This window comes from Aulostomus chinensis, chromosome 22 (assembly GCF_037954235.1).
Source record: "Aulostomus chinensis isolate RoL2024-O1b breed Wild chromosome 22, RoL_Achi_v1.0, whole genome shotgun sequence".
NCBI classification, from domain to species: Eukaryota; Metazoa; Chordata; class Actinopteri; order Syngnathiformes; family Aulostomidae; genus Aulostomus; species Aulostomus chinensis.
This window is the reverse complement of record NC_141341.1, coordinates 12,835,269-12,847,954: the sequence shown is the minus strand read 5'-3', so window position 1 is coordinate 12,847,954 and position 12,686 is coordinate 12,835,269. Positions and strand designations below refer to the sequence as shown.

The window sequence follows — 12,686 nt, the reverse complement described above, 5'->3', positions numbered from 1 at the left end:
TTTAAAATTTAAATGACTTTTAGGTAAAAATATATCGTTATTCATATTTGTTTGGAGCCCTTGGAGATTCATTCATTTTGTCCGGCTGTCTTCACCACAGCAGTCTGGTGGAGGCCCCCCCCCCCCCCCCCCCCCACACACACACACACATGCAACCTGGGGTAATTCTGAATATGTATATCTACACTGAATACTGTTACCATAAAATATGCTTGTTTACACACACACACACACACACACACACGTTCAGGCAGCAGAACCATCATATGTACCAACTCCTCATTGGTGCATCCGTCTGCCACATTCAGTAGAGGATGTAACACTAAGTCATGAGGACCAAGACACAAAGAAATAAAGGGAATGTACAGCTCAGCAGCACAACCGTGGGTCTTCAGCAACATGTAAAATCAGTGTATCCTCTGACTTCACCCTACAAAGTGACATTCATTTCACTGCGATTGTGTTCTTTGGCTTCTGAGGTAGAGCTCAGTGTTGTTGTCTCCTCTCCTTTGCCGTCTATGCCTCCCGCTCTAGAATGACAGCAGCACCCCCGTCTGTCTGCACTGTGTATAACCAACTATTTGTTCTCCCCCATGACATTAAGGTCATCACGCTGCTCCTTTAATAAGTCCCTGGCAACCTTGTACTCAGTCTTCTTTTTAATAAATAGTAGAAGTGTCCCTTTCCACCAAGCAGCAATATGTATCAAGAGAGGAGTTTCTGTATTTAGGTGGAATGAGGGTGGAGTTATCCCTGGGGGAGGGGGGGGGGGGTAAGGAGAACTGGTCAGGGGTTGAGTTTCGTGTTGGGTGTGTTGTAGTTGGAGATTTCTTGACACACATGGATTTCTTCCTCTTTGTGCATGGGGCCGTTGTCCACTTCTACCATTTTACATATTGTGCATATCAAGTCATGTCATTTTTCCATGCAAAGTTGCCAAGAGACTGCAAATACGTACCAGCTATTTGTAGCGATACAGAGTCCACAGTTTTTAAATGTCTTGCATTATGAAGAGTTTTTTTCTTTTTTCAATAGCTTCCTACCAGCTATTAATACCAGACTGTTAATTTGGGAAACACCTCTTCTTATTGCATTTTATTACGCCCTATATTTTATATTAATATTTTAGGATAAGATTTTGTTCTTTTTTTAGCGAGTTCTATGTCATGTGACCAAAAGACTCCAAATCAGTACGAGCGACTAATATTACACTGAAAATATAGGACACAACTTCTTTTTGGATGAATTTTATTTCTTCCTACATATCAAATTAATATTTAAGATCATCTTCATTTTTTACATTCACAACAAAATTGTACTTTTGGAAAAAAAATCTTTTTCCTTTTTTAGCTCCAAGGTGTGATTGTACCCTGTCTTGGGATAATAATAATAATAATAATAATAATAATAATAATAATAACAACAATAATAATAATAATAATAATAATAATATTATTATTATTATTATTATTACCAACATTCGTTTCAGATGTGTGTGTGTTTGATAGTGTTAGCCTACCTGTTGCTCAAGTAAGCTAACTAACAAGCTAACTAGCCAACTGCTGCTCACATGACGTTACCCAGGATTCTGTGGGCGCGCGCTGACACAAAATTGACGGCACAATCGGGAGACCAGGAGGAGGATGCGGATCGGTAAGAGAAGCCAAAGTGAACACCACGGAACCGTCAAACCACGTACATGTTTTCCGTGTGTGTTTTGACGTTTTAGTCCAGGGCCGTTCATCGGAGACGGCTGTTAAACGGCGTCGTTGTACTTCCTGGTTGTACGTGGCTGTGACACCGAGAGCAACAGGGTGACCGGCAGGTAAACTCCTCCAACCCGGGGCTGGGGGCGAAGTGGTCTGAAGAACCACCTGCTGCTCGTCGCCGGGTACAGCAGGGAGACTTTTTCAGGCTTGTTTAGACCCTCGGGTGTTTGCGACAGCGAGGACAGGAACTGTTTTAACTCTGGGCGGTGGCGTTGAGCAGAGAAGCTGATATCTGCGCTGGAATCTGATATCAGCCAGTTCAGTGACTGTGACAGAGGCTTTTATCGGCTGGTACTTCAGTGGACGTTTAAGTGGGAACAAAAGAATGGTACACGCAGAAAGAGGAGCCAGTTTTCTTGGACGGGAACAAATATATCACTGTTTGTTTGTTTTTTAGATCAATATTTGCTTCTTCCGAGTAGAATTTTCTGACTAGAATGTGAGCAGATCCTTCTGCCAATACAGTCTTGATAAAGATCCTTAGAATATGATCATGATTGATCAATATACTTTGATGATGGAATCTTGAGGGTTGTTTTTTTTTCAAGGGTTCAGCTTCTTGATTGTGACAAGTTATCTAACAATATATTTTTGGTTGTGGACTGTTTGTCAAACATGGGGTGAAACTGAATTTGTCATTGCCCTTATTTTTAGCTGAGATTTGTCTCATAAAACAGTGACTTGAGTGCAAGTTATTGTTAGGTGAAGCCTTCTTCATCACACTGGCCGATAATCCATTACATTTATGGTGTGACCGACATGTAGCAGCTTATGAAGGCACTTTGTTCTAACTGACTTTTCAAAAAGGAAGAGTGAACCATGCTGTCGGGTGGGAAGTCCTCCAAAAGAACATTTTTAAATGAACCACGGGTATGCTTTTGCCAGTATTTGTCTGGTTCTTTTTTCTTTCTTTTTTTTTTTTGATATTGTAAGTTTTGAATCAGATGTGTGTTTAATTAGTGACTAGTTATTGGCTCATAGACTGATGTCATGCACAGATCAGATGATGTGTCCACACTCCGCGTATCATTCGGCAGCTTGGGATGTGACTGTTGAAACGTATCACGAGACGCATCAATGATCCATACATCCTTTGGAATTAAGTGTCTCTCTGTATTTAATTTTGACGTACTCTTTATTTGTTGTTACCGGGTTTTGTGCAAAAGCGTCCAAGTTATGTTACAATAGATGGAAAAAAGCGAGACTAGTTTATTTTAGTAGCAGATGTCAAACACAGAGGCCATTCAAAGCTTTACGTAAGAACGAACTGCAGTAAGTGTAACGAGAAGGAAAATTAAAGCTGCAAGCAGCGTTGTTAGGGCCTGAGCCCCCACGCGGCCTATGGCCACGTCCTTGACACCGGCCCGAATCCAACGGTGTAATCGGCAAATCCCTAGGCCTTGTAGTTTAGAAGATACGAGCCTCAGTTCGCTGCACAGTGTGACTGCTGAGCTGAGAGCCGGCCCTTTAAGAGCCCCTCCCTTCTCTGCTCGCTCTCTGCCATCTCTGTCAGAGTGGAGAGCAGAGGAGGATTTGGCAGTTTTACTGACAAACACAGTCATAACTCTGCATATGTTGGTCAAAAGTGTAATGTAAAGACGTCACTTCGTAGAGTTTTTTCTCAGGAATTCAATGGTGTGTTTTCTGAATGTGTGAGTGTTTTAATTTAGAAGCGACAAGTGTTTGTTTGAGAGTATGTACATGAGGGCAGAGAAGTGCCAATTGTGGTTTCCATGACTACAGTAAACAAATCTCTGCCATCTCTGTCAGAGCTGAGAGCAGAGCTGAGAGCAGAGCTGCCAGCTGGCCCTTTAAGAACCCCTCCCCCGCTGCACTTTCTTTGATCTGTGCTAGAGTGGAGAGAGTGGAGGATTAAGAGAAATGTAGTGTGTAAAAGCTGAATAACTCGGCCTACGTTGGTGGAAAGTAACACAAAATACCATATTTGTGTAGGGATTTTTGTCAGGAATACAGTGATATGTTTTTAAAAGCTGTGCGATGTATGGTATAGACGTGAGAAGCATTTGTTCGAGAGTATGTACCATGAGAGGACACGGCCTCCCCATTGACTTCCATTGTAAGCGTAAAACGTGTCTCCCCCACTTTGAGGGCTTATAAAATCCAAACCGAGCGCGTAGTATATTAGCCTTTAAAGATTTTTGAAGAGCACAGTTGGGAGAGTAATGTGTGAAAGTTTGGAAGCCCTGGCATTTACGGTTTAGGAGGAGATAGATTTTGTTCGGGGAGTAAAAAAAGTCCTGATTTTGACAGTTTTGTCCAATTTGTGGACATTCTGTTGGAGATAGGTGAGGGGTCAGAGTGTAAGAATTGTTCGTCTTGATGAGACGAGTCCAACGGTGTTGGTCCCATGTCTGTGGGAGTTTTGTGTGAGGAGTTATAGCGCGCGAAATTAAAAAAAATTATCTTTTTTTTGTGTGGCTCCCTAGGTGGCGCTATAGACTTTAGTGGCGTTTTTGTTTTTGATTAGTGAATGTTGAGACATACCGAACGATTGTGCCAAATTTCAGCGAATTTCATGCATGTTCAGGGGGTCAAATTAGATTATGCGCGTTATGCGCATTATGCGCATATAGCGCGCACTCATTGAGAGCAAGAACAGTATAATACCAGGTTTTGAATGGGTGTGTATGTGAAAACTGGCTCCGGGCCGTCTGACCCAGTTGCCTCATGGGTGTTGGGGGGGCCTGGGACACTGTTTAGTGTGTGTTTTTAGTGTTTTTAGTGCTGCTAATGTGTTGCTCTGCCGAGCAAACATAATAGGGTCTTCGCCAGAAGTACCTTCTGGCTCAGGCCCTAATAAGATGAATATCTGGAAGCCCGTGTGAGAATTGTTTCTTTGTAATCAAAAGACAGTCACAAAGTTCTGCACCAGGCCTCATTGAAAATGATTCTCTACGTGGTTCCGTGGTGCAGAAGTTAATCAGGCCTACAGCTACGTGGCAGCTCTTGCTCTCTTTATTGATTTCTGTGACCCCAACAGGACTTCCCACTTTATATTTATCAACAAATTACATGTGCTGGTATTACTATTCGGATTGTAGTATGCTTTGATTGTTTTCAGGGGAACAGAAGGTCATTATTTCCCCTCCACAGTTATGATCCTGGCAGTGAAATATATCTGAGACCGTAACGAGGAATCGCAGGAGGAAAATTTCGGATATAATTTCAAAATAAAGGCATAAAGTGAAGAAGTATCCTTTACAGAGTTTTTGTAGTGTCCTACACAGCAATGCAGCGAGCACAAAAATATATTGCTACATCTTGCTATTGTCATAGTCGGTAAACTGTGGCCCAGACGGTGGTTAAATAGGTCAGAGATCAAGCATGTGTCAGAACTGTGATAAAAGCTCCCAGTGTTTGTGCGCCTTGCCTCAACTAAAGCAGTGTCTTGATGTTTGCTCCTGGCTGTGTGCTCATACAGCCACGAATGAGACTTCCCCCTGTTTGAAATCACTCTGCACATCTTGTTTGGTGCCTACATGAACTGGATGATCTTAATTCAGATTGAGAAATCTCAGTGAACATATTAGAAATGGTCACACATCACCAACTGCTCGTGCAGAAGTAGAAAATACGGATTGAATCATCTGTTAGGGTATAAACGGTTATATAGATATCGTGGTGATTGTTGTCGTGATGAATCAAACAAATGTTCCTGAATGAATCGACTTGAGTATTTAGCCTGAAACATCTGAAGATTTCTAACTGTGATTTATTTCCATATAAAAATCGCCCCTGAATCGCTCAAAAAGGAACACAAAAAAAACAAAACCTTCTGCTTTATTCGAATTAATGTTTTCTTTCTGTCACCTCTGAGAAACAGAATATGTCCAAGTGATTTACAGAGGACTAGAAATACATTTGAAATAAGAAGACATTGCAAATGTTTTTTCAGAGAAGTTCTGAACTCGTGAAATAGTCGCAGTAAATGAAAACATTTCTGTCAATGAATTGTTGCAATTCAAATCATTATCAGTACCGATCAACTAATCTCCCTGGGGTCAGCAAACAATGGCCCAGTTTCAAAATACAATCAGTCTGTGCTGGAGCTTCAAACCTTGACCAGAGATAAGAGAACTACTGTCATAGCAAAGCAGCGAGCCTGCTGCAGGAGAATTAGTCATAATGATCCTGGCCCGAGAGATTCGTGGTCCCTTTACTTCAAGATATCCAGAGCACATGACACTTGTAGGAGCTACGGAGGCGGATAGAAAGGAGCTTAAAGAAAAGTTGATTTTAATAGATTCTCTTTTAATAGGTTGGTCTGTCTTTGGCTTCCTGCCTCAGACATGGATTTCAGGGTTGTGTTTGCAGCCTTGGAGACGATGTGTGAAGAATACATTTCTGCTTTGTCCGGACCCTCTGATTTGCCGTACGGCAATGTTGCCAACCGCCTGGTGACGTGTATGAAGCAGATTCAGGAGCACAGCCGAGCCCTGGGGCCTGTGATCGCCAGCTTCACCGCCATCTATCACCATTACGACTTTGACGCACAAACGCCAGGGAACGGCTACCGCACACTGGTCAAGGTATGGAAACACCCAGGAAGTTTTATTGCAGTTTTATTTTTGCTGTCTTCTTGCTTTTTGTTAGAATGATTTAAAAAAAACATAGAGTAATTGCTATTGATTGTTGTTTGTGAACAATTGTAGTTCTAGAAACAACAGCGAACATGTTAAGTATTCACCTGTAACATGATCCGGGGTTGGAGTCGGACAGTATTTGAAGAACTTTAACCTCCATCAAGGGGAACTCCTGTCCTAATGTTCCAGCAGCTGAACAAGGAAGCATGGTAGTGTTGCATGAACTCGTGTTACCTGCAGTTTTGTTGTCAAATAAATGCTACAACATCAGAGAGGAGTTAAACATGACAGCGTAACGCAAGTAGATCGGCAGTGGTGGTTTCAACCCCGAAGACAACAACTCCCATGAGCCCACGGTGATTTACTGCATCTTCAAACTGTGTCTTTTTGTTTTGATTGAGAAAATCTTGCAGCAGAATTTTTTCAAACGTACATTTAAGCGAGAATCAAAAGTAAAGTACTGGAGTTTATTTGGGAAAAGTTACTCCGGTCCATGTTTATTATAATAAAAATAAAGAAAAATGAACATTTTCATATTGAAAAGTGACTTTTTTTTTTCAAGTAATAATCGGTGTAATTACTGCAATGCATGTAATGTGTAAGATGAGGCAGACCCCCACATGTAGGAAATAGATCATTGATAAATAACTGATTGACAGTTCATGCTCCCGGACATATTTAAATGCATGTCAGCATTTCAGCTTTAAGCCACCCTTGTCTGAATGTGAAACTTTCAGATGATGCAGAATACGAAAGGAAAAATGTACATGTTAAATGTTCCCTCACAAGCAAAATTCACATCGCTTCTCCTTCTTCGTTTGCGTCTCTGTTATTCAGGTCGTGCATTCTTGCCTTTTGCACATCATTCAGAAGGGTCGCTACGTCGCCTCAAATTACAACGGTGCCTTCTTCAGGGCTGAGCACAATGCCTCAGAGATGGAGGCGTACTGCAGTGCCCTTTGCCAGCTGCGCGCCCTGCTCTACCTCGCCCAGCAGCTCATCAACGACAACGACTACGGCCAGCTTTACTCGCTACACGACAAGGAGCTGAGCCGCAAATTTGTGCAGGAGTACAGCTCCATGCACAAAGCCTGTTTCTACGGCCGCTGTCTAGGCTTTCAGGTCAGCCCAAAACAATGACTTATCTCTCATCACACTTTCTTAGGAATTTTAAGAATTTAATGGAAATGCAGTTTAAAAATCCCAAAGCCTGTTGATAAATGAAGGCAGCTTGCTAACTAGCCTTTGCTTCTTTGCGCAGTTCTTGCCAACTCTTCGTCCATTCCTCCAGACTGTTGTCATAAGCATGGTTTCCTATGGAGAGACGTACGGGAGGCAGCAGTCGGGGCTGGGTGAGCCTCTCCGCTTCTTCGTGTGATGAAGCTCTCGGCTCCTCTCTCTTTGAGGTCATCCTGAAAGTCCATCCTCTTGCTTTCTCAGGTCTGGCTGCTCTTTCACTCCTCACATCAGGAAAGTACGTCATGGATCCAGAGTTGCGTGGTGCTGAGTTTGAGCGTATTACTCAGAACCTGGACTTGCAGTTTTGGAAGGCTTTCTGGAACCTTACAGAGTCGGGGCTTATAACAGTAGGCAGGGTCAAACGTTCATCCTCTCATTATTCTTGTACACAAAGTTCTCTTGAGTGTTTTAATTACTCCTCTGTCTACTGCCCTGTTATTCTCTGTTCAGGGCTTCAACAGGATTGCCTCTAACCCGGTTCTGGTGAACCTCACTCTGACTTTGCCTCCTGTCCCCCTACGGCTTCCTTTGGCCTTGGACCCAAGTCTGTCTGTCACTGTGTCCCCTCCACTGGCCCACTGGGGCCCTGGACCGGTGCATATGCGTCTGATATCCTGTGAGCTTCGAGAAGGGCAGGTGAGGCATCACAGCGACTTGTTAACAATACAGGAAATCTGTCGCAGTCTATAAAATTGTCGAAGAAGAACAGTAGTTTATACTGTGATGAGTCTCAAAAGAATTGAGTCAGAAATTGAGTCAGAATACACTTTTTTTGCATGAAGTGTCGCTTTCAATGTGCAAACGTCAGGCCCGATTTCAGTAAATGCACAGCAAAATTAAAAATTGTAACAGAAATCCCTTCAGCTATGCTCACACACACGCGTGCGAATTTGATCAAACTCATATTTTCTTATCCATATATTGTACATGTTCTCATTCTGTTACTGCAGTTCCACATATGTTCTGTCTGTCAATCTTTGAATTTTTTTATCCTTAAACTGTGCTGCTGTAAGACACTTGTTTTCCTCACTGGTTCAGTAAAATCTGTCTCTCCAATGAACAAAAGAACGTTTTAGATATAAATTACAAGACAGTCAAATTAAAAATCAGATTTTCCAGACTTTGCAACCACATGTCATAGTCTCCATCTGCTGATGGGGTTTGTTCGATTGTCATGTTTGGGATTAAGATTTATATCAAGTATTTGTGTTTATGACAAATAACTCGCTTGGAAATGTTTTGATCACATGTAGAAAAGCCTGTCTTTAGATGTGTCCTTAATTCATTTTAGTCCATTGATCTCCAACTTTTTAGGATACTGAGGAGCTGCTAGCTTTTTCTCGGACCGACCCTCCTCCCATCTCTGCCTCTAATCTCCCCTGGGTCCAGAAGCAGCCCCGATCCCCTTGGCTCCTCATCCACTTCCACGGAGGAGGCTTCGTGGCCCAGACATCCCGATCACACGAGGTACTTGAGGCTGATGGGTTCTACTGCCTACTCTTGTTTATCCCACCGGCAGTGATGATATTTAGCTATAGATCTGGGAGTACTTCTAAGGGTTTTATTAGTCCACTGAGTAAAAAGCTGATCTGCCTCAAGCCAAAAACTTACCTTTTTTGCAGGACAAAATTTGATACATTCTATTAATTATATTTTGGGGGAAAATTCATATCCTCTCATATTTGATTGCATTTATGCCCATTTTGCTACATCTGTGTTTGGCCAATATCGGTCAGTAATATCAGCTACACTGATCTGTCGGTCCGGCTCTAATTTTGTCGTCTGGACTTAGTTGCCTTTCTCGGTTGCGCGTAAGTATTGTATTTGTGTCTCTCCCACGTGTATCAGAATTATCTACGAAGTTGGTCAAAGGAGCTGAATGTCCCGGTCCTGTCGGTGGACTACTCTCTGTCACCCGAAGCGCCCTTCCCCAGAGCCCTGGAGGAATGTTTCTATGCCTACTGCTGGGCCCTGAAAAACTCTCATCTGTTGGGTGAGTGTGTGACATCAGGGTGCAGTATCAAAGAGCCATTGTAAACAACAAGGAGAGCTGCGTAGTTGAATCTTTTAATAGCCACAGAAACATTAGCGTCATTGTTACACACACGCACGCACACTGGACTGACATAACAGTTTTTGTCAGTGTTTTTGTTGTTGTTTTTTTACTTTTTGTAAATAATAGGAAAAGTGAGCAGTTGATGCAGACATAAAAATACCGATATAAAAAAAATGTAAGGCACTAAAACTTTAAAATGTTTGTTACAATGCCGACAGACTGCTGAAGCATTATGAAGAGCAGTGTCAGTGTGTCTGCTGGTTGGTCCTTCTCTTTGTCCCAGACTGAAATATTACAAAATATCCATCAAACAGCCTATTACACCACACTGGTTCTTTGCTAATTCAGCTTGAATTCTATTAATTATTATTGATCAGGGTACTGATGCTGCCTGTGTGTCTCAGGCTCCACAGCAGAGCGTATTTGTCTGGCAGGGGACAGCGCCGGAGGCAACCTCTGCATCACTGTGTCTATGAGGGCCATATCCAGTGGCATCAGAGTCCCCAACGGCATCATGGTCGCCTACCCCGCCACTTTGCTCACCACTGATGCCTCACCCTCCCGCCTGCTCACGCTCATCGACCCACTGTTGCCTCTGGGTGTTCTGGCAAAGTGCCTCAATGCCTACGCAGGTATGTGAGTGTACAAGGTGTGTAGGAGTGTGTATACAGCATTAGGTGTGGGCTGTTTCCACCTCATTTAACACAAGAGCACATTCAGGTGCTCCAGGAATGGAAACAGAATATCAATAAGACTGATAATGTGAGATGAGAATGATGCTCAACCTGCTGTAACCTGTTCTGTCCAGCCATGGCACAGCACCACAGTATTCTTTATCATTTCTTTAGTTTTCTACATCCTCTTCCTCCCAGGCGAAGACTCTCAGACCGTGCAGCCTGCAGTGGGTGGCAGCAGTCTCAGCACTCTGGGCAGAGGCACCGCCATGCTGCTCAGTGACCTCACCCAGGGAGCCTCTAACTGGATCCACTCCTACCTGGACACGATGCGAACCACGGGAGCATCCAGCTCAGCCTCGACGGAGCAGAGACGTTCCACGAGTAACATCACCTCACCACCAAACTCTGGAGATCACATAGGTTACCCAGAAGGCTTTGAACCCCTGCGCTCTGAGTGTCTGGCTTTTGTTCACCCGACATCCTGCCGCATCATCAGGAACCCATTTGTGTCACCTCTGCTGGCTCCCAGTAACCTGCTGAAAGGCCTGCCACCTGTACACATAGTGGTGAGGAGGAAAAAGATCCAGATTACTAAGATTAGTTGAATGTGTTCTGTAACTGCAGCAGCAGAACCTCTCCAGCCTGGACGTGTTCCTACATTTAGACATTAATCCTGATCACACAAACTAAGAATCAGTTATATTCATTACAATTAATTAGATTTAAACTGGATAACAGTTCAGTGCAATGACTTGGTGATTCATTTATACCCAGAGCAGATATTATTACATTTACTCTATTGGCTCAAATATAAATTTCTCCACTTGCGGGCATTTTAGTAATCAACTTTGTTTCAACTGTAGCTGTTCTAAGCAAAAGGAAGAACTCCCAATTTGAAATCGGAAAAAGAAGTTGTTGGAGCAGTTATAGAGCTGAATATTTACCTTTCCAGTGAATAATAAATACCACTGTTGCTCTCTCTGATGAATAAATACACAAAACATGAGCACTTTTTTTTCCCAAAAAATGACATTATATAATAACACTGGTGTGTTTACAGCTTGTTCCACTGCTTTAAATCTTGACAAATGTTTCTGAGGCATTAAAGGCGGCTACTGTTTACAGTAATGTTATGTGGATGGTGTAGCTAATGTATTATGCTCCAGCTGCATACACACCCAAACACACTAAGCAGGCTAATCCCTTATATTTTTCAGGTATATGGCGTAACGTTTGTTTTTCATGTCAGTCTTTGTTTCCTGATTCCTCCACGTGTGCCCACAGGCCTCTGCTCTGGATGCCCTACTGGATGACTCGGTGATGTTTGCCAAGAAGCTGCGAGACATGGACCAGCCTGTGAGCCTGACGATAGTGGAGGACCTGCCGCACGGCTTCCTCAGCCTTTCGCAGCTCTCCAAGGACACGGAGGTCGCTGCAGAAATCTGCCTGAGGAAATTGAGGGAGGTTTTTGAAGGGCAAGCAAACCCAACAACTGTTCTGCGCAAACAAGCCAAAGACTTAACAAAGCACTGATCCCCACTGATGTCAATCTGGGGGTCAATGGATGGAGAAGAAATGGGAAAATATGTGGCGAGGGATGTGCAATGAATGAAAAACAAGTAGAGAGAAGTTAATAAGAACTGCAAAAACCTGAGGAATCTTTGACATACTGCACTGGAATTCTATACCGCACAACATTTTTATCTGACAGCGATGACAGAAACACACTAAATATTGTACTTTTATAGCTGGGTTTTATGATTCCAGATATTGATAGAAAGGCGAATATGTTCTAGATCAGATATTTATTGAGATTTGTACTGAATGACAGAGACTTGACACTGAAGAAATGACGATCTAATTTTTACACTCTGTAATTTTTTTCTTTTCAGTTTGAACTGTTGTGCCTTGAAGCTCCGCTGTGTTTGCATTGTATTTGTCTTCATCCCAAACTGACTGGATTACATATCTAGAAACATAGGAAACACTCCCCACGCACTGCATTTGTATAGCGTGTGGAGTGACTGAAAAATGTGGTTCAGCCAGTTTGTCACATGTTTACAACATTAATACAGAGGCCTTCACCTTGTATTGACCAGCAGCATATGGATGTGGAGTGAAAGTAACTTGTTATATTGTATATTTCTTAATATAAATGTAACAGTATGTTGTTGTATTTAAAGTCTATTAAATCACAAAAGATTGCTCAGTGTTTTCATTTGAAGCAAAGTGTAAAGATGCACGATGTCAACGAGTGCAGCTAACCTGAGTGTGGTTCTGAGCGGCCCCTCAAATTAACCTCTACTTTATATGCACATCAGATGTAACTGAATCTACAATC

General features: G+C 42.6%; 1 protein-coding gene across 3 annotated transcripts; it reads left to right on the top strand.

Annotated features, from left to right (window-relative positions):
* Nucleotides 1-1,513: 1,513 nt before the first annotated feature.
* lipea (lipase, hormone-sensitive a) lies at nt 1,514-12,581 on the top strand. Of its 3 annotated transcripts, none has more exons than XM_086194045.1 (11): nt 1,514-1,653; nt 6,049-6,319; nt 7,211-7,495; nt 7,635-7,725; nt 7,814-7,959; nt 8,063-8,248; nt 8,927-9,079; nt 9,461-9,605; nt 10,073-10,300; nt 10,541-10,911; nt 11,630-12,572. In XM_086194045.1, exons 1-11 carry the CDS (start codon nt 1,571-1,573, stop codon nt 11,876-11,878), a joined length of 2,208 nt encoding a protein of 735 aa, XP_086050171.1. In that variant the 5' UTR covers nt 1,514-1,570; the 3' UTR covers nt 11,879-12,572. The 3 variants fall into 3 exon arrangements, with proteins under 3 accessions (XP_086050171.1, XP_086050173.1, XP_086050174.1); XM_086194047.1 differs by having other exon boundaries at nt 1,606-1,825; nt 11,630-12,579; XM_086194048.1 differs by lacking the exon at nt 1,514-1,653 and adding an exon at nt 6,443-6,582 and having other exon boundaries at nt 6,195-6,319; nt 11,630-12,581.
* The last annotated feature ends 105 nt before the right edge of the window (nt 12,582-12,686 follow it).

Excerpts from the sequence above, each read along its gene's own strand:
- lipea (XM_086194045.1), top strand. The coding sequence starts at position 1,571 with ATGACGTTACCCAGGATTCTGTGGGCGCGCGCTGACACAAAATTGACG. Across the intron at positions 7,496-7,634 it reads GCCGCTGTCTAGGCTTTCAG|TTCTTGCCAACTCTTCGTCC; the intron begins GTCAGCCCAAAA and ends TTCTTTGCGCAG. Across the intron at positions 7,726-7,813 it reads GAGGCAGCAGTCGGGGCTGG|GTCTGGCTGCTCTTTCACTC; the intron begins GTGAGCCTCTCC and ends TTGCTTTCTCAG.